The sequence below is a fragment of the Manacus vitellinus genome, unplaced genomic scaffold (genome assembly GCF_001715985.3).
Source record: "Manacus vitellinus isolate BGI_N305 unplaced genomic scaffold, ASM171598v3 scaffold_3_pilon, whole genome shotgun sequence".
Taxonomy (NCBI): Eukaryota; Metazoa; Chordata; class Aves; order Passeriformes; family Pipridae; genus Manacus; species Manacus vitellinus.
This window is the reverse complement of record NW_021940535.1, coordinates 46,649,185-46,671,714: the sequence shown is the minus strand read 5'-3', so window position 1 is coordinate 46,671,714 and position 22,530 is coordinate 46,649,185. Positions and strand designations below refer to the sequence as shown.

At 35.8% G+C, this 22,530-nt stretch overlaps 1 protein-coding gene across 1 annotated transcript in view; it reads right to left on the bottom strand.

Moving 5' to 3' along the window:
* PTPRN2 (protein tyrosine phosphatase receptor type N2) overlaps window positions 1-22,530 on the bottom strand; it is a 642,799-nt gene that overhangs the window by 349,475 nt on the left and 270,794 nt on the right. The window contains exon 12 of the mRNA XM_029961907.1: window positions 8,237-8,316. Within this exon, the coding sequence (XP_029817767.1) occupies window positions 8,237-8,316 (80 nt within the window). The remainder of the gene's footprint in view (window positions 1-8,236; window positions 8,317-22,530) is intronic.

Sequence of the window (22,530 nt, the reverse complement as noted above, 5' to 3'; positions counted from 1 at the left end):
GGGTGTATGTTAAAAAAATCCATCCTTACTAACCACAGCAATGAATATGATAATTAGAAGGAAGTCATTGGAGAAGAGTCATAACCAAAGATTCTTAATATTCTTTAGATGCAGGCACATTTACTGAAAGGTAGCAACCATCACTTGTTCTATTTTTCAACAGAAGAACAAGGTGGGAAAGAAATACCGTCTTGAAAACTCATTAGTCATTGCATCAGACATTTGGTACTGCAGAGGCAGTTCAGGTTCTGAATAATCTTCAAATATATAATGACATCCATCATTCAGCAATAGAAGGATTGGAGGAAAATAATTCAGATGGATTTGATGACGCAATAGGTGAAAGGAGATTGATCCGCTACAGAGGGGTCAGGGGGTGAAAAAGGACAATGTGAACTAAGGAGGCTTGAGCAGAAGAAATCAGGATTGGCACCAAAAGACTTAAGAGAGGTAGTAACAGAAAAAGAGCTGTCAAATCTTTACGTTTCATATTATAGATGGAGGAATTGTAATCCTACTTAAACCAGGGCGATGGCAAGTGAAATCAGATGAGCCCCACAGCCTCCTGACTACATTGCTCAAAGTTTCTGACACAGAAGCTGTCAGTTCTCTTCAAAGATGAACTTCAGATTATTCATAGACACATTCTTTGTTAACATCTCAGAGAGCAAACAGCTAATTGCATGGTCTACAAAAACTGAGGTAGAGGGAAGGAATTCAGCCGAAGACTTTCCTCTTGTTCTCTTCACTTCATCACAGATGAATTATGATCTGACAATGGCTGGTCAATGAAAACTTTCAAAACAACCAGCATTGCTTGCAGTTGTGGGGCAGAAAAAGGAGAACAAGACAATTTGCCAGCATGGACTTGTTGGTGACTGAAGCAACAGAGTTCATCTTGCTGAGACTTCTCACAAGACTTGCAGAACTGTGCCAAAAGTCGACAAGACAACAAAGGCTCATTATAATGATTTAGAAAGACCTTTTTAGAGAAGAGGAAGACTTTTTATCCAGAAATTGAAGTTTCCTGATACAGAATTCATATCTCCTGCACTGATGGTCACCATAAAAGAGAAGGTGGGTGTTGCTATTACCAAACCAAGACAAAAAAGCATTGTCAAATTTCATTATGTCAGCAAGAGAAGCAGTACAAAGAATAACAAATTCCTAGGTTACGTTTATTTGAGTGAAATATATAATGCAAAGAACTTTTAACAATTAACCAACACTGGTCTAAAAAGGATCAAAAGCCAGACAGTGTTTAATCACAAGCTGAAATCAGAGAGGGAAAATCAGAGCATTCTGAACTTACTGCATTAAATGATATTTCCCAGGTTTTGTTCAAATTCCTCTGTGAAACCGTGACTTTTTCAGACACTAAAATATCCATTCTTTCTATCTATGCTTTTAACTCAATACATGTATAACTAAATAAAACTTTGTACAGTCTTACTCTTGCAGTTGATGATTCATTCCTCATTGTACTGTGGTCCCTTCTCCCAGTCTCCTTTCTCCATGTTTATACATCCTTTACAAACAGATATCACACGCAGCTTTATTATAGGGAGATCCAAAATTATATCATGTGAAGATAAATCCGAAGACAATTCGCTCTCTCTTGTTCTCCTGAGAACCTTCCTAGAAAAATTTCTTGCTCATAATGGATAATAATATCGAGCTATCATGTTTTTGTCAACAACGCTGTTATACTCAATACCTGTTGGCTGAGAGCAGAGTGCGGCTCTGCAGCATTCCTAGAAATTAACAGTGAATTTCAGCAGTGAACCAGATCCTCATCTGTTGACTCTCTGACATTGAGTAAATGATCTTCTCTCTGTGCCTTGTTTTATCAAATTTCAGACTATGAAATTAAGAGGTGTTCAAGATTTACAGAGGTATTCTATAAATGTGCTTTTTATTATAATTCTATTATGCAGCATACTGGAAAGTTAACCCCCTCTGACCAATGAGGACTGCATTACATGACTAGAATCAATATAAAAGTCATGTAAATAATTTGCAATATTTTGAACTTAAATCTTATTCATTAAAAGTCGAAAAGTATATTTGAATTATACTGAAGGCTTATAAAATAATTGCTGCAAACAGCCACAAAATGATTTATGGCTTTAACCGATCATTTGTACCTTCACGGTTGAGTCCTTTGAAATATATTTATAATGCCTATTTTTAGCACAAAATTTAGTAGGAAATCAAAACATGTTCACGTCAGAGCCTCAGCCCTTTTTAACAGGGGCCAGGTTGGATGTGTGTCAAAACTGCAATTTTGCCTAATATGCTCAAGAAATGGGACAATTAAGAGATTTCTGCAGTGGCTGTGTGAGGCAGGTTCCTCACCAGTATTTTCAAGTTTAAGAAGAACCTGGGATAGCTTTTTAATGCAGGTGGATTGTTTCACTGTCTGACATGGCTTTGAAGTTAAATGTCATGGTCATCAGAAAATTCTGGATTCAAGCAAGCTAACTATCCAAGGTCATTAAAGGTTTATAGAGTGTGATGGGAACGAAGAGCCTTTGCAATTAAACCAATTATTTAGGTACTTAATCCTAGATATTTAGAAGAGTAAGGTTTGACTCATACAAATACAACTCAGACCTGCCAAGCAAAAGAAACATATCGGAGGCAGAATAAGGCATAAATACCTTCTATACCAACTGAATCCAGGGTCATGAATAGATAGACCATTTAGTCATCTTAATTAAAGTCAGGACTATGACATCTTGGATCACTCCAAACCAATAAGACACCATCAGCTTAAATCACTCCACAGGGTAAGTTATCTCTAAGGGTTTTGAAGTGCTCTTTTCATCCCAAAAGGACCATTCAATGCTAAAAGCTAAGGAAGACGTGTTGTCTGTTTGGAGCTGCCAATTTTAGCAAAAATATTCAGGTTCAATGTCAAAAAGTTTTATTACATATTTGCTGCCACGGATATTTCCCCTCAGCTGGGACGTAACCAAAACTTGTAGATGTTAAATTTCAAAATCTGTAAGTTTACAAACTTAGTCATTTGCAGCAATTTAGACCTGCTGGGGAATTCTATATGTGTTTTTTTTTATCTATTCCAATAACTTTGAGGCGGTATCTTTACTCAAATTAGCTTGATATACAGTAAAGTTTGAACAACAATATGGTATTTTTGCATTTGTGTAACATTTTGTAACTTTTTTTTCAGAATTAAACAGCAGGAAGAGAAATGACTTTTAGACAGGAAGATTCCATGATTCAACACCCTCCTCTCTAAGTCAGGATAATAGTCTCTATCAGACCATGCATGGTGTGAAAATGTGAATTTTACCAGCAGGCAACAGAAAAATTAAAAAAAAAAAAGCCCTAACAAACAAAAACCAAACCTCAAACCAAAATCAAACCAATAGCTTGGTTAAAAGTTAGAGGAATCAATAAAACATTGAAAACTTTTCTTAATGTTCATATATATATACGTATACACACACATATATATGTATATATAAAAAATTCTAAATCAAAATTTATGACTTTCCATACTGGTGTATTTCACAATATATCTTAGACACAAGAACCTGCACTCAAGACCTGTTAATTCCCTAATATCTGGTTATGCATTGCCTTTTGCTGTGCTATCTGATCCCATCACCAATGCCTGCACTATGCCTACAGCCCTTTGCTTTCTAGTTTCCATTTTTTATAACACTTAGAAAGGTTGCATTTCAATACAATACAAATAAAAAATAAAAATGCAAGCATAACTCTAAGAGCAAAAGGCTGCAGCTACATACAAGCAAATGCTTTTATTTAAATTCAGCAATGCTGAGTGTCTGTACCCAAAACTTCTCTCCTACATCTCTGTTTCATGTGGGCAATATATCATTACAGGCATCTGATGCCAAAATTCTTTGCTTGGAAACTTTAGAAATTTCTGCTTTTCTAATTATCACTGTTACTATACATATATTTGCATAAATGGTGGGATTCTGGAGTACCTGTAAAGCAACTTCATTGATTATTTCTATACCAAATATATATTACGATTTTATATAGAGTTATCTTACTGGTAATTGTTCTCTGCTATATTTCTCCTGACTCTTAAACTGAAACATTCGTTTGTCTACATGATTTCATGTGCCAAGTGTAATTACTTCTAGAGCAGGTCATCTGTGTCTTGAGAAAGTTTATTTCTTCAAAACACTGAGATGAAATTACACTGCACCGTTGAACCTGACTGATTAAACAGAATTAGGCCAAAAGACAGCTACTTGATGCAAGATGTGTTCTATTTTTTGAACGTCAAAGTGTGTGAAACTGGCAAAATGTTGGCTGTCCTGCGTTCTTGTCAAACTGCAAATAAAGGTATTGTTAATGTGAGAAAGCAAGCTATTCACAATTTTAAATTACTCTGTTGTCAGCTTCCCCATATAATTATGTAGCCCTAGAAACTGCAAAGAAAAAGTAATCAAAACATTTACACAGAATTGGACCTGTGGATTACTGGGAAAAAAAGTTTTATCAGCAAAGATATGGCTAAAGGATTTTAGTTTATTTTACCTCAAGCAAGGCCTTGTGTACACTAACAAAAATGAACCTCAAACTCCAAGAAAACATAGGAAACTTTTTTTTGTTATCATCCTTCCATATCTCTGTTATTTAGTAAACATTCTAAATAATTCGTCTATTTGAATAGTTGTTAAGGAGTCCCATGTCTTCTCTAACTTGCATATTGTCAAACTCCACACTGGAGGATGTGTAGTTCCCTACATTTAAACCTAAATAGTGTAAGGAAAATAGGAAGTTTATCCCTTTTGGTTACAAAGATATATGTTGCATGAACAATAAGATCAAACTGCTGCACAGACACTGTTCCTGTGGCTATCAGTGAGACTTGCACGTACATCACATCTGCACAAATAGATTCCTTTTTGCAAATATGGATAATTTACATTCTTATAATTATTATGGTATCTGATTACCTCAACTTCAAAATTCTTTTAATTTCTAAGGATGTGAAATGAAAATTTCAGACAGTGAAATTCTTCTGTCTGTTTGGTCTACTTATTTTCTGTAAAAAAGATCTGCTTTCAGAGTTCCTGGATGGATGTCAAGTTACTCAATTGCATAGAGTAATGCATTTGCCTGTGCCTACCTTGGAACTGTTCATTGGTTTATTCTGTTTTCGTTTCCCTTGGTAAATTAAGTATTTGGAATGCTTTTGTTCAAGACACTGTTGACTTTAAAAAATTATAATTACAACTGGAGCCTGAAAAAACTTCTTATATATACTGCTTGTATATACTGCTGTTGATTTTTAAGTTAATATATTTTTTGATTTAGAGATCTGAAAGTAAGAAGTGTGCTTAAACTTTCTATGTAAAATGTAACACAAGGTTGAGTTGTAACAATACTATGGCCATGTTGACATACCAGGAGGAGCTCATGTCAGACTCCTACAAACCTCTTCCTGCAGCCATCGAAACTGAAAATTCTAATTTGCTAAGCAAACAGAAGTTAGAAAATGCCTGGGATATGAATATATAGAGTATATAAAATTAAAATATAAAATATTAATTTTAATTCTTGAATCTGTAGAAATTCATAGAATCATAGAACCACATTCATTGCAAAAGACCTCCAAGATCATTAAGTCTAACCTTTAACCAAATACCATCATGCCCACTAAACCATATCTCAAAATGCTGTGTCTGTTAGTTTTCGAACACTTCCAAGTTTGATGACTCCACTACTTCCCTAAGCAACCTGTTCCAATGCTTAACCAGCCTTTCAGTGACATTTTTCCTGATATCCAACCTGAACCTCCCTTGGCATAACTTGAGTCCATTTCCCCTTGTCCTGTCACTGGTTGCCTGGAAGAAGAGGCTGACACTCACACTGCCACAAAATCCTTTCAGGTGGTTGTAGAGACTGATAAAGTCTTCCCTGAACAATCTCAGCTCCCTCAGCCTCTCCTCAGAGGATTTGCATTCTGGATCCTTCGTCACCTTCGTGGCCCTTTCTCTGGGGTGGCATTTTTTGTCCCCAGAGCTTTCCTAACTTTGCCACCAGTATTTAAGTTAAGAAAGTTGAAAACAACTACTTTGATCCCAGTGGTAAGAAAAGAATGTTACTTCTTGACTTTTGTTGAAATAAGTCACAACATTTATACACTTCAGAATAGCTCGTTAGGAACAGGCCAAGGCACATCAGGAACCTCCTGGACTTGACAAGGTTTCCACAGACTTGCTAAATTTCAGTGGATGTCTATTCCATTACCTTGCTTGCCTGTAAATTTTTGAACATGTGTAAGCTTCATTATTCACAACTGGCAAAGATATAAATTGCATTCTGCTTTATTTTGAACCTGCTCTCTGCCAGTTTTACCTTTCATGCATTGCAAGAGCAGTTGCACAGTCTTGTATACATTCACTGTGCCATTCTGGAACTGACAAACCTTTCCTATACCTTACTCATCTTTTTTTTTTTCCAAAATAACAATTCCTGCCTTACTGCACCACTTGATATATGGAAGATATTCCATACTTACAGTCATGCCTTCTGCCTTTCTCTGAATATTTCCATTTCAACCAGAATTTCCAATATCTCTGAGGTATGAGAAGCAGAACTACTTGTATTTAAATACAGGCAAAGGACAGATTTATACAAGAGTAAACAATATTGTTGTGTTTTCTATTCCTTTCCAAATAATTCTTAAATACACTTTTCTTGTTCAACTGATAATGGAGACTGAATTGTCATTTCCATCAAATTACCTATTACTACACTAACTATATTACTGTTTACACATATAAGTTTGCATGTAAAGCTATTTTTTCTCCATATGAAAATTTTTTAACAGTAATTTACATTTAATTTCTTCTGCCATTTTGAATCCATTTACTCAGTCTGGTAAGGGTTTTATACATTTCTAAGATCAAGTTTCACCTTTAAAACTGTGAATAATTCAGTATTATCAGCGGGATTTCTCATCATCCTGTTCACAGTCCCAACAGAGACCCTTCCACTTTTTTCCCCTATATCTAGCCTTTTAGAAAACTAATATTTTATTTCTAATCTGTTTCCTGCTGCTTAACCAGTTACTGATTCACCATTTTGTTTTTCATATTCCACATTGTAGGAAACTATTATTTTCCTTAGAAACTTATGAGAAGACCTTGTCAAAAGCCATTGGCAATCTAGGCAGCATCTACCAACAGCATCATATTTGTTGATCCCTTCAGAGAGGTTGAACAGGTTTACAAGACAGGGAGGGCATTGCTAAAGAAAAGGCATATTAATTTTTCCCAGGAAGATATTACACGTTCAGGAGTCACATAATTCAATACTTACTTTCTTTTAATTTCCTATTTTTGACGGTACACATCTAGGGCTTTTTAACATATTAAACCCTTTTAAGAAAAATTATATCCCGTTTGCTATTCTCTAACTACCAGTTAACAAGACCCTTCCTGAAAAAGAATATTCTGGCATGGGAGCTACCCCAGTTCTTTCTATAACTTAATTCATCCATGGTGAAGTAAAAGTAGAAGTTAATGGACAGTTTGTGGCTCCTGGTATTTATTTAAATGAACTTTTTCTGTTTCTATTTTCAAGCAATATTGCAACTTGTTTACTTCTGATTTTTAAAACCTACCAACTGAGAAATTTGGAAACAAATCAGTTATCAATTCAGTTACTTTGCAGAAATTATTTCTTGCACTCAAAACTCCATAACAGTCAAACTGACAAGGAGCCAACAGGAAGCATCTTCTTTCTAGAAATGCAACCTTTATTCCCAAGATTAACTTGTCATTGAAATTGTTTAACAGCACACCAACAAAGACATATATTTACCATTTTTTAAATCCAGAAACTGAGGTTAAGATGTAATAACATTTTTTTCCCTGAAAAAAAAAGCATCAGAAAAGTGAAGGCATTACATCCTAGATTAGATGACTAATCTGTTTTTATGAGCTCATGACAACACTGAAGAGTTTTTCGCCATTCTGGAACTTGACTACAAGTCTCTAATTCATTTTCTTGACAAACAAGGAAGTCTCAAACAGTTTTAATTGACTCAGAGGTGTTAAGCTTCAATTTTCCATGTGCCACTCACCTCTGAACTGTCTCTCTCTTTAAATGTCAGTCTTCTGGGAGAATAGGATGTGCCTGTGCTGTTTGCAGTGCCACTGACTGCTAAACAGACGTGTGGGTGCTCACAGTTTGGGAATGGAGGACAAGGACTTACCTGCTTCTTTGGCAACATCTGCAGTTGAAATGTTTTGGAGGTTTGAGTGCACTCTGAAGGTCACAGCTGGTCCCAGCACGCTGAAAGAGATTATTAAAAAATGTAAGATTCATAATCAAGAGACATGGCATAATATTCCTTATCAAAATAGGTTTTTAAAGAGAACCTATTAAGACACCATTTAGCCCTCTTCCTTTTGCTTCATTAGCTACATTTGCATACATTTTTATACCTCTTGTGGTTTCTTGTGTGTATCTTGTGCCTGTTTGAAAGAATTTCAACAACATTAACTAAACTTCAGAACACTCCTGTAAATAGTATTCTTATTAAGAAGGTGGCAAAATGGAGGCACTGAAATTGTTATTCACCCAAGTACAGCATAGACCATCACTGGAATTCAGCATCCAAAGAAGATTACAGGTAGTTTCACATTTTATTTGCTTAACATCAACACAAGCGTAGTCCTGTTGTCACAACCGCAAGTCAGAGGGACAATATAGAAACTCGGAATATTTATCTTGATCATATTCTGCAGGAACACGTGTGGGGAAAAGATTTGGAACATATCTGATCCAAGAGCTGATTTTGATCAGAAAGATATGGCAAAGTATTTATCTTTTAACAACAGAAGTAATCACCTCTTTGAATAACTTATGAGGGGAAATGATTTGACTCTGCAGGGACCTTTCTGGGTGTAGCCTGATGGTCCTTTACAGCACTAAAACCTACAAGACCTTTACAGAGGAAGGTACTGGTTAGCCAGATGAAGAGAGGCAGAATAAAGTACTCAGGGTTTCACAGAAAATTATCATTGTGCACTTGTAAGGAAAAATAAATCCATATAAGTAATGTTGCAGTCATTCTCCTTCCATCCCAATAAATATACAATTCACATACACATCTAATGAAAAGAATGAAGAAATTTCAGTCTGGATGTCCTCAAAACTACATTAAAATACTTATCCATGAAAAATATAAAAAATACACATAAACACATGGTAAATATAGTTCTGAAAAAAAATTGTGGGTAACAAGAGACTATGGAAATATTAATGTAAGAATTTACAGAGGAGAAGAGTGTAGGTGCTCAAGGAGAACAAAAATTGGCCCTATTTTATAGAAGTTTACTTACATATTATGTATTATGCAATTTTCTATGTTTTTATTATTCATATTATCAGTGAAAAGAATTACACTTATACTCTGAGGAAAAACCCTACTTGTAAGGTGAAGTACATTGGCTGGACCCCTATATTAACATATTTTGACCTTCTATAGCTGTGGCTTATGAGAGAATGAAATTTGAAAAATTGCTGCATAAAAGAAATATATTGAAATATATCTTTGTTGCAGGGTTTGAAATGAAGTATTAAATTATTTTTTAGTAATATGTTCATCTTCTGCATTCATAAAATGGAGAGCACTTAATGAAGTGTGCTTAATTGCATCACACATATCCTAGACAGAAATACCTCTAAACTTTTTCCATTTCAGGCACAAAAAGTCTCTATTATTAACCATAAGACTTTGCTTTGAGGTCACAAAGGGAATCAGAGTAAGAATAAGAAATATTCTTTTAATCTTTTAGTAGCAAAGCAAGCATTGTGCACATTTTATTCTGGACTTAACGGGAACTGCCACTAATCAATCATTTTGCTCCAAATACTCCTTGAAGAAGGGAAGAAAAAAACCAGAGATTTTACTGCTAAAGGACACTCTAGATGCCCAGTCACTAATGGCCAAGAAACACTTTTAATAACGTTAGGTAATTATAAAACATTTCTCAACATCATATTAATATTGTAGATCATAATACTCAACAATTGCAAAGTACTTTTTATTTGAGATAACTGCTTTACAAAATTCCAGGCTTTTCCCCAGTTCTGTCACTAATACTGGGATAATCAACTACAAAATGCACCTAGGAATTTCAGGATACCAAACACTGAATATAACTACTGCCCTTTCTGCATTGCCAATGTAAGAGAAATGCTGATTTCTCTCTGGGTGCTCAGATATTTGCAGGGCAATGAGCAATCTGCTTTAAATATAAGTAGGCATCACCCCAGTATAGAGCTGTTGCATAACAAAGATGGAGGGGGGAAACTTTAGACATTCTTCTCAAATCTTCACTGCATAGTCCGTTATAGCTGAGAACCTGGAACGAACACAAAGTTTCAAGCACGACGTAGTTACACTTTGGCTCTATCAGCAAAGACATAAAAAGTTTCCTGCCCTCCTTCCCTTACTTGAGAGTTTTTCTTCTATTTCTTGGCCACTCCCCACTTCATCCCCATCGTTCTCCCCTGCCCCACTCCCCGCAGCCCTGCACTTCTTGGCGTCATTAAAGTCACATAGATTAAAACTGGATCATTTCAGAGACCCAGCCCAGGCAGTGAGAGACGGGGATTTCCGAGCAGTGAAGCCTTTCAGCAGCCATGGCACTATTCTCTAGTGACTCCAGCTGGATAATCCAGGAACACGAGAGGATCCAAGTCATGCCCACTTATGTGCTGCCACAAACACTGTCATTTCTCCTCACTACTCAAGGAAATAAAGAGCAAAAAACAGAGTGGGGAAAAAAATTCTTTATGCAAGTGGGATGCTATTGTGCTAATGCTATCATTTTCCAGGAAAGAATAAATCTCAGAATCATTTAAAACACCCACTCATATGTTGCTCTGTGGGATATTGTTTTCCTTTGAATTCTTGTACATAAGAAATCACCTGAGCACCACACCAGCATGACTTCACTAGGCATATTCACAAAATACAAAAAATAAAGTAGCTCTTGTCACAACTTTTTGCACCTTGGCATTCTGTTTATTTAAAAGAAAATAAAAGACCTCGAGATTACTTGGTCAAAATTGCATTTCTGCCTGATGTTTTGGGAACTGACTGCTTCAGGAGCTCATAAAATGAGATTTTTCTCATGGGGGGCTTCTGGCAAAAGCACTCAATAAATAAACATTTCAATAACAAAAGATGCCCTTTGGGGAATTCCTCACTGTTCATTATGTATCGGATGAGAACATTTAAACAAAACCAGTAATTATTTGACTGCAAAATATTTTTTAAAGGCTTTTTAACAAGAGGTCAACCAGCCTGAAAAAAGGTTCCAAGATGTATAAAATGCACCCCTGATAGTTCCTAACCAGGAATTTTAAGTCGGGTAAATGAGGCTGCTTTTCTGTGAGGCTGTCAAACCCTCTGAAGCCTCGCTAATATTAATGGCAATTGTCTTTACAAGGCTCTAAGTACAGAGGCTCGATGAAGTGCACACGTTTGTTTATGACCTGACGAATTGCAAACAAACCATTCCCACAGCTGAGGGAGGTGCTGGGGGGAGCAGAGGCATCCCTCCTGGCTGCTGACATCAGCCAGCACTCAGCTGGGGAGGGGAGAGCACTCAGACAGGTAACCACAACGTCCGGGCTAACCTAACCTACATCTGAGACACACAGCTGCTGCAATTGAGATTAAAAATGTTACATAAACGTGATTAAAACAATATTTTTTTGTCTATCCCTCCCCCAAGCTGTATGCTACTACAGTTGCACCTATGCAAATTTGTAGTCGACTCTTCTGATATAAATGAACTTATACCCACCTAAGTAAGAGAAGATTGGGAGTTTTGGAAGGCATCTGGACTGTACAATCGTAAGCACACTAAGGACTTTTTTCTTACATTTTGTTAGGATGATTTTTTGAATAAAGGTAAGCAGTCCTGGCTTCACAGCTAATAAACAGTGACTTCTCCCCACACAAAATGTAATGTCTGTTGCAATGACCTGCTAAATTTATTACTCAAAATTTACTGACTAATTACCTCCTCTGTTGCCTGTCACAACTTCTGCTTTTTTTTTTTTTAAATTTCAGTAATGTTGCCTTCAGTCATAATAGGGTTTTTTTAACAAAGACATTCAAAGCATATTGCAAATTGTCACCCTTATGTGCTGTTGTCTTTTATTCTGTTTACTAGAGATGAAATAATTACAGTGTTTATACCAAAATGACTTGAAGGTTGATTGCTGATTTAATAATATCCCCTCCCCTTGGGTTTATATTTCTCATCTGAAGGTGGGAGGGTACAACACACACAGAAACAAAGAATATTCCTTGTGTAAAATAGAAGTATCTCCTTTCATTAATTGTTTTACGACTAACAACATTCTTCTTATATTTTCCCTGTCAACAAATGAATGATCTGAATAAACAGAGCTGGAGCATGATCAATATGGCAAGGTCCATATCACTTTCAAGCCGTAGGTTATAATTATATTTATGAATGACAGGATTTGAATCTCCATAAATTATGTACCAAGCTTTGCATGCCTATTCCTCTCCCTCGTGTGTGTGTACTTCAGTATTACAATATCACACCAAAGGTTTACTGTGAGATACAGTCACAGTCTATCATACCCCCTAGTGGAAAAGGATTTGAGAAACAAGTGCCAACATGGTTCTGTGTACTCTTGAAGATGAGACATAGAGCTGATGCCAGATGGAAATGAGTTGAGGTGGCACTGCATTTTTAAGAGATACAGGCAGAGTTCAATTTCTCAAGACTGGAGGAAGATGAGGAGATTAGGATTGGATATTTCCAACATGAAACATTCTCTTAATGACCCTATTTCATAAAACAGAGCTTGCCTTAATAAAGCTTAGATTTGAAATTAAAGTCTCTACTTGTCTATATGTTCATTTCAAAATCCTTTAATCTCTGGAGGTTAAGAAAAGCAATTAGTAACGCTCCAGAGGACTGTGCAAAGCAAATTTTATAGCAGTGAAGGTAATTGTCTCAGGAAACGTTTGGTGGGCTTGAACTAATGACTTGCAATGTGTACACATTTCTGTTCTTTCTGTGTTTAGGAATTTGAAGCTTATGTTCATTGTTTATATTGCAATGAAGCCTTCTTTTCACCTTCTCAATTTTGGAAATTTTAAAATGTTCCTGCTGCTATAAATGTGTTATATGTTACATATAGAAGTATATAAACATACTTATGTCAAATCAAATTAATGGAGAAAAGCACATAATTAAAAGCAGCATTTTTCTACCACAGTTTTTTTTATACAACATGATTTACAGAGAAAAGCAAAGGCAGAAAATTTCAGCTGAACATTGACGTATAGTACATAAATGGATTAAGAAGTGTACACTGGCTATTTTTTTCTCCTGATAGTCAGATGAGCTGTAAATCAATTGACCACTTAATTCAGGCTTCACCAACATTTTGGACCAGAACTGTTGACCAGAATTTATTTAGTGAAGCATTGCATCATACTTTATTTATATTACATAAGCAGGTGCCTGACTAAGCTTCTAAGATTCAGGAAAGCTGCAAAGGATATCTTGTGATGACCTGCTACAAAATAACACCCCTGAACCACTGAGTAGAGAATTATTGATCATCATTCAAACTTAATACTAAAAAGGCACACATCTCTCACTCTTTAATATCTTTACTGTTCAAAGATTTGGTTCACTTTGCACCTGAACTGCACAAATGTCAATGTACAGCTGTATGTATTCTGACATTCCTATTGACAGGTACGTATGCACAGCCAGTGATCAATTAAAAAATAGTCTTTTTCTCTTTTAGCAAACTGAGCTTTATGACCTCTCATCTGGAAACTCTTAACATGCTCCTTAAACTGCAGAATGATGCACAGGGTTCCAGAACATACAGCCAATAACATATTATGTATTATATTTATATCCTATATAAACTAAGCATGAACTGTTTGTTTGCAACACTGTCTAAAGAAATTTGGTCCTGCACTTTACACATGGCATGGAGAGCAAAAGTTGTACTCCCATCACACCTGGTGTCTGATGATGACCAGGAACTAAAGATGGAAAAGTAAAATCCCTGCTAAGGGAAGGACATTAACTGCAGTTAGTGGTTGATTTCCTATCTTGCATTTATCAATGTTTTTCTCACCAGGCTGGGAGGTGTAACAGATACACCACCCAGATTAGATAGATTGGCAGTTTCAGAGCAATCATGTCCCGCAAATGTAACTACATGGAAACAAAACTTGGGTTTGGATTTGATGGTTGCAGCTCAGGTTTACTTCTGCAAGCTACAGCCTTCGTAAACTAGGTGAGTACCTGGACACCTTGTCATGCCCTCTTCTCTCCCCCTGGAATAAGTGCCATGGAGTGACTGCATGGAGAACCATTTCAGGGGGAGAGAAGAGGGCACGACCGGATGTTCAAATAATGAAATGCCTTCTGGCTGTCACGCTGCTGTCACTAGAGTAATGTCAAGAGTGAGGTCACAGAAAAAGGATGACTGGTCCAGAAAGGGATGCTCTCCAACAACAGCAGTCCATGTCTGATGGGTCTCTGACACCAATTCTAAAAGATGGAATTTAAATTATTTTACCTTAATCATTAATTTTATATTAATCATTTTATCTTTATGCATCAAAATCATGCTAAATACACTGCTCCTAATTTACACTGCAAAAGACGATGAAAGAGTATTTTAGAGATTTTACAACTTGCTTTATCTGAGCTGAAGATTATTTTGCTAAGCCTACAATTTAAATGATTTAAAAAAGAGACAACACTCAATTTAGAGATTGATGCTACACTCAGTTTGTCCTATTTTTATTCTTCACAAAATGCAACTTTTGATGATTACTCAATATCTATGAATAATTTGCGGAGTTTTAAAATAATTTTTCTATTAATCTGTCACAAGCCATGAAACTTGACATTTTCACCACGCTGAGTACATGAAAGTTGCCAGCCTTGCCTGCCATGCAAATAAGGTTCTTAATTACAGTATTTAAAAGAACAAACCACACAAGTGCTATAATTTTTTATGATAAAAAAAAAAGTGTTTGGACCCTGAGAGAGTGGGAAAATGGTCTCAAAAAGCTGCTTAAATGTACAGTGATTTTTCTTTCACTCCCCAAGGATTAAGCTAAAGGATAAAATTTATGTCATTTGAAAAAATAAAAATCGTATTCTATTTATATTTCCATTCTCTTTCTTTTTACCTTTATACCGACAAACAGCAGACATTTTTTAGTTTTCACCCAGTAAGCTTTCAATGCATTTTCCTGCTTCAGGTCTACTTACCCTCTGCACACCTGTGTTGTTAATGGAGTCAGCTGGAATCACATGTAAAATTTGTCTGCTGGGATGACAGTCACCTTATGCTCAGTTTACACAAGTGGTTTTTACTCCTTAATGAAGAGCATGGCTCAGATGTTAGGATTGTTGCAGAGGTACAGGTTCACCACGCTCATAGTTTTGATAGGATCCATGTAAGGGACAAATTTCTTTGATGAGGATTAGGCTGCACAACCAAAGAGAAACCCCCAAATTTTGATATAGTCTCAGTTCAAAAGGCTACAAAACTCTGAGTGCTACAACCAGAGCTCTCTTGTTTGCCCTCTTAATAACCTGTTGGCTTCTCCTTTAGCTCTGAGTGGACCAACTACAAGATTTGTTCTTGAGGTTCCCCTGCCAGCTGTGAGGTAGATACTTGCTTTTTAAGGGAGGCACTGCAAGTGGAATTTCTTGGGCTTTTTCAGTCATATACATTTACAGATGTGTATTTGCTCTGACTGTCTTTATGGCTCTTAAGGAATGAAACCTTTCCACAGGAGCATTGTGGTGCAACTCATTGACCCAGATATACAATATTTATTGGCTAGTGTGTAAAAAATACTGCAAAACAATTATTTATCTTTCTGAGCTGGGTCAGTGGGTCTGTAATATTCATTCGATCCAACCATCAAGGCCACAAAAAAGAGGAAAGAAAAAAGTGCATTTGTACATGTAGGAGGATCAGGTAGCCAAGGGCAGGAGGATCAGGAAAGACATAGATGTAAGATACTTTTGTCATATATCTTCTAAGGAATTATAATCTTTTTCCATTTCTAATATTAGTAATTCTATTTGTGAACCAAGCTTTAGTTCAAGAGTGAGAATCACATTGCTCTGTTTCTATTCTCATATCTGTCACCAAATTCTGTACCATTTTAGGGAAAATGAAGCAAACTACCTTGAGTTTCAATTTACCCATCTGTAGAATGGAAATTATTACCTGTTAATAATATGTGAAATGTTATATAAATGAAATGCAATGGCATATATTCCGTGACTTGCTTGAGAGAAAGGAATATATCCTGCCTACCCTGCAATGTTATTAACTTTAATTTTATTAAAAAAGGAATATGACAGCATTCTCAGTCACACAGGAGGATAGTAGTAGAGAAATATGAAGTTACAAAAAGATAAACTTCAGAAGGTCACTTATCTGCAAAAACCCTCTCTTGAGTAGGGACCTATGAGTTCATGGAAATGTATCCGTAAACCAGATTCATTCTGCTTTTGCTTACACAAATGTAAACCCTCTGTTTTAATGAGATGAAATGTTGTAATGAAAAGCCAAACATCATACATACTATTTGTAAGAATGCCCTTAGATTTTTATGGTCTTTCTCTTTTGTCACCTAGAATTCATAAAATGCTGCAGGCCAAAATCCTTCTTGTTATTTTAATGATTTTTATATTGTTTTAGCAGGCAAGTTCAGGGAAGAAGGCAGAATGATCTTGGTTATGTGCACATTCATTAAAGAAAAGCATACAAAATATATTATATTGTACCTTAGGGGAAAAGCCACAAGACTAATGTAATGCTAAGGTTGTGAATTGACACATTTTTAAGTAAGGAAATGCAGAGTCGAAACTTTCACCTTTTTTTGTTTCCTTATCATCATTCCTTTAAAAACTGATGTATCTTTATATTATAAAGTAGTTGTCAAATAAGACAACATATACCAGAAAACACAATGTAATTTCCTATAAATGCCTGCATGCAATGAGTTATAGCAGTACATTTTTCAGATAATTTGTTTCCCAGAGTCATTAAATCTGTGGAAGAAGTCAAGTTTGAGTAAAAGGGGTTCCATTATTTCTGAGTTATGCTTTTACAACATTTTAAACAAGATTATGTCAAATATCCATAGGCTGTTGGTTTGCTAGTTAAAATCAGAGAACAGATGACAAGTACTGCTCAAGTTTTTTGAAAGGTGAATCTTTTTACTAAGATTAAGAATAGCACAGGTTCCAATTGAAATAAAAATCTTGCTTAATTTCTGGAAAATAAGTGGAATGGAAATAAAAATTCAATCTGTTGCTATTTTATACTACAGTATCTTAAGGGGAGCAGGATGAACTATATGTTTTCCATGTGCACAACAATAGAACATTTCTCTCAGTAAATCTAAATGACATAGATGGCACAATCCAGAATTTGTCAATCTAGAAAAAAATTTTGCAAGAATAGTAATCCACAGGTGTTCAACATTCAACACAAGAAAAGATTAATCACACCAAATAAATGAGAAATCTGTCATGGAGAATCTGCACAGTAGAGGGAAGTCTGCAGATACAAACCTAATAAGACACTGTGCTACCTGTCCCACTACTGCCCAGTGGTTAAATTATCCTCCCTCACACTATTCTGCTTCTCAATAATTTCCTGAGATGTTCACATTTAGAACATACATACACCAGATGTCATAATACATCAGCACGGTGAAGTGAAAATACCAAGTATTGTTCCAGGGTTTAGGTTCTGGATGACTGAATGTGATTAACTGGTTGATTGAATTTTTCAGGTGTTATAAAAATAACATGACAAACAATGAACAAAACCTATATGGCATGATTAGGACACTATAGCCAATGCACATGTTCATAATAGGTGAGGTTGGAACCTCCACTCATCAGCCTGCCTGCCCAACACTTCCGATTTGAACGCGTTTAAAGCTTCTCCAAACTTCCACCACTTGGTTTGATTTTCAGACATCTTCCTCACTTCAAGTTCTTTTCACTGGGATGGTTGGCTGGCTTTTCAAATTGTATTTGTTCCAAACCAACCGTTTCAGCTCTTCCTAAGAATAAGGATAATGACAGGTAATGTTTGGTTGTGTAAGGCCTTTTCTTTGAAAAGGGGGTGCAAAGTGTCTCTAACCCCACTGCTTGGAAACAGAGATTTGAAGTGTGGCAAGAATGTGCTTGTAACTGCCCTCATGATAAGCCTTCCAAATTCAAGCTTTTGTTAGAATCACTGCTTACTTAAAAGACATAGTTGGCACTTCATTTGTAGAAATGCAATCTTCCTCTTCAAACTTATTTCGGTAGGATCCCTGACATCCAAAGATGAATGGTGGTCAAGCAGTAGAGAAGACCAATATTTTCAGGGGGCTTAATTTCAATTTTATCAGACTTCAGAAGGTATGTTGCACATAAGGTATGGAACTATGAAGATGTAGGTCCTACTGTTACTTTGAATTCTGCTGACACCATCCACTTCAGATTCAGACTCAGACTCAGTTCATTCAAAGCCAGATCATTTCAGGAATTTATTTATTTATTTTAGAGGCCAAATAGCATTGTCTGAACTGAGAGTTGACTTCTGGGACTGCTGAATGCTCAGGATGGTAATTGAAGGTAATGGGATCTCAGTCAGTGAAGTTCTTTGCAGAAGAGGCTGAACAAGGTATACTATGAGACATCACACTGGACACGTATTGGCAAATGCTTTGACAGTAATCTTTTCATGCATAACTCCAGCTATGTGTGGTCCTAATAAAACCCCATATCTCATATGAGTTAAATATATTGCTTCACGTTTGTCAAGCATTTTGATAGTGTACTGAAGAGCACCATAGGGAAAAAAACTAAACCAAAGCAGAAGGAAATGGGATTTCTGACCTTAAAGCAGAATTTGAATAGAGTGCAACAAATAAAACCTGAACTCACACACTGAACAATGAAAATAAAATGAAACATTGAAAAGCTACTCATTAACCAAGTAATCTTTTTTCTGCTGTGGATAGTACAGATAGCTGCAGAAAAATATATAGATATGACTGAATATTTCAGGACTGTATCATAAGTAGAGTTGTTCAAAAGATTAGTCACCTGAACAAACAAAAAATTTAAGAAAAAATGGCTTGAGTTCAGACCAAAGTCAAATTTTTGTTTATTATTATCACTAAAATAAAAGCATCTTTCTTATAAGACAAACCGTTAAATTTTGAAACTAGTAATTACTTTGAATTTATAGTATTTTCCTTTCAAAACACAGACCACCCTACTGTGTCTGCTATAAAGTTTTAAAGGTATTTTTCAGCTGAAGTCTTCATACAGTTTCCCTACATACCTTCAGTTACCTGAATTTTCATTTTTTGTATAATAAGCTATTCAATTAAAGCACTGAATTATCTGTAGCCTCAGTGTGGGTAGGGAGCACTGTCAGGTGAAAGCTGACCAACCTTAATCCTGGGTGTTGGAGCTTTAGACTCTGAAAGATGAGTGATTTGGTTTTTTAACTTAGCTTTGGATGTATAATATAGATGCAACAAACCATTCATGATAGGGGAAGACTGGTTAAATGTTATGGCTTTGCAATCAAGGACATTATATTAGATAACCAGAATCAGCTTTTTCAACTTGAAAAATCTATTTATATTACCATCTGAAATGTAGCCTAAGTATCCTGTTCATTCCCAACATTATATATCTAGATTATATGCTCACATATAGTCAATTGTTACACTTCAAAACAACAGCAGCATATAGAGATTAATGCAATTTTATGGAATGAATATAAAGTGCTCTGATACCGGTTTTCCACTGAAAAATTATATATGGAAATGGAAACGTTAGTCAAGTTATCACATCTCCTGAAAGGACAGTTCTTTGAGTACTGAGTTGAAGTATATTCGAAGGCAAAAATGACAAAGATGCCATTAAGATGAATGGGTGGAGGAAGTTAAAGCAGAACAAAATGGGGAAAAAAGAGACACCTAGAGGGAAAGGCCTTCAATAGCAATTGTGAAAATCATATCAGTCTAGAGAGAATGCAATATTCGGTGAAAATCTAACTCTTAACTGGAGGCTGAGAATGGTAGGATATAAGGTCTGAAATACGATGAAATCAGAATAATCTGTTTTCTTTCTGTACAAAGCCAGAGCTGAAAACTCTCCTTAGCAAAGTTCTCAGTAAATACCCCAAATATGAGAACATTAAATAAAAATCTGGAAATAATTTGTATTCCCATCAGAAACCAAATAAGTCATCTATGTTCTAATCAGTGGCTTTGAGTTTTAATTCTAAGCATCCTTTCTACTACCTTCAAAGGTGAGCTTACAGAGTTTGGTATTTTTATTGTATTTGGATGTTTTTTGATAAAGTCTCATGTTTGTAAGTCTATTCTATAACATCTGAAGAACTGCAATTACATGAAGAAGGTCAATGTTGCAGATTGCAAAGTCATAATATTTTTTTAAATAGGTACAAACCCTCCTAACATTACTACCCATCTGACTTCAATCCATGATACCAGTCCAACAATCAATCACCAGGGGCATTGGACACCGATAATTAGATTATAAAATCATAACTATAGTCATTTTACGTCTGCTTGCATAATTACATCAGCATGCTAATATCCTTTTAATGGTCTCTAATGATGTAATAAGAAATAATGGAATTTATTTGACAGCTACATAACCATTAACAAAACATATTAAGCATAACTATTACTTCCATAAAGATTCAGGCTGTGTCCAAAAGTGACAACTAACATGTTGGATCTTTTTTTCAACGTTGAAATATTTCTAATTACGAATCCCCTAAATCTATTCCCACTCATCTGCTTCCCAGGGTGAGCAAAGTTTATGTCAATGCAAACTTGACAACAAATCAGCTGAAGAAGTGGACTGAGTGCTCTGGAAGTCAAGCCTGAGGCTATACTGTGAATTGAAGGCTATCAGTTAAAGTTGGCAGGATTGTGAAAGACAGAAGATAAGATAAGCTGATTACAACCATGCATCAACTAATCAAGAGCTAACAGGGGGAATTGATAGGAATCCATAGCAATATATAGGGAAGAGTGAAAGATATTTGCAGACAAAACTAACTAAAGGCAGTAATTTTTTAGTGAAGTCTCTTTAATGTATTTTTTTTCAGAGAAAAGGGCAAGAAACTCTTAACTGAGACTTTAAAGAGCCTTAAGAGAACTCACCACTTGCCCTCTCTCCTCAGTTCTTCTTACACTATTCCAATTTGATGTGATGACTTTGTCTACACTCTCAAATTAACCCCATTATCCTCATTAACATGTGTTTACTATGAAATCTCTGCAAGGATCTAAAAAAATCCAAGTCTAAGCTGTTACTTTCGAACCATTAGGAATTCTTGGAGAGAAAAGAGAGAACTGAGAATTTTAGACCAAGCAAATACTCAGGTCAAAGTTCAAAGTAGGTTAGTACAACAAATTCCCGCCCCTTTTATAAATCCTTCATCCTCCCCCTTACTGGTAGTCTTTTCTACATAAATTCTCCATATTTTAAAAAAATGAATCTCTAAGAAAAAGAATACTTTTAGTTGCCAGTGAAATAAAATAATGCAAATCACCCATGATTCCAAAGCCCAAGTAGAAAACATATTTTCTGAAAGACCTCATTCTCACACTTTGATATGCCAGTTGTGGATATGACACAGCATCAAGCTTTTCCTGAAACTCTTGTCCATGAGGCCACTCAGAAGCTAACCAGAGTCCTCAAACTCACACTGTTTTCCAGATAGTGATGCAGTGATAAGAAAACAACAAATCCAAAAATTGTTAACCCTTTTCTCGGCAAGGCCTTTTTCTAGAGACTCTACTGCTGTTCTATCTACAGCTCCACATTTCTTCAGTATTTCATGGGTTTAACCTGAGTCAAAGCGTCTCATTCTCTTGGACAAAGAAAATTTATTATGGACGAATTCTCACTAATCTGAGATTCAGGATAACCTTTCACAGATTTATAGATCATTTAAAAAGGCAAAGACTGATAAAAACACTGTACAAATAGAATTCTCAGTTGTGCTTGGAGTTACTGTAACTCATAACATACTTTTAAGATACTGACTGTACAGGTACTTTCAGTACAGTCATATCACTGCATATTGATAGATGCAAAATAACCAGCTTACCTACTTTTGCACATTAAAATAAAGAAAAGGTTGATCATAGCTAGCCATATTTCTGGAGGGATATTTTTCATTAGAGAATGAATCTACAGTCTACCAGTTGCAATGTTGTTGTGATTTATCAAATGATAAAAAATAACCAAAAGGCTTTATACTAACAATCAGAAAGGTAGGTGAAAGTGCTCTTGTACTGTGAATGAATGAAGTTAATGATGCAGAACCCGCTGATTCCAGCAGACGAATTGTTCCATGGGATTACTCCTTTAAATGTGCAGT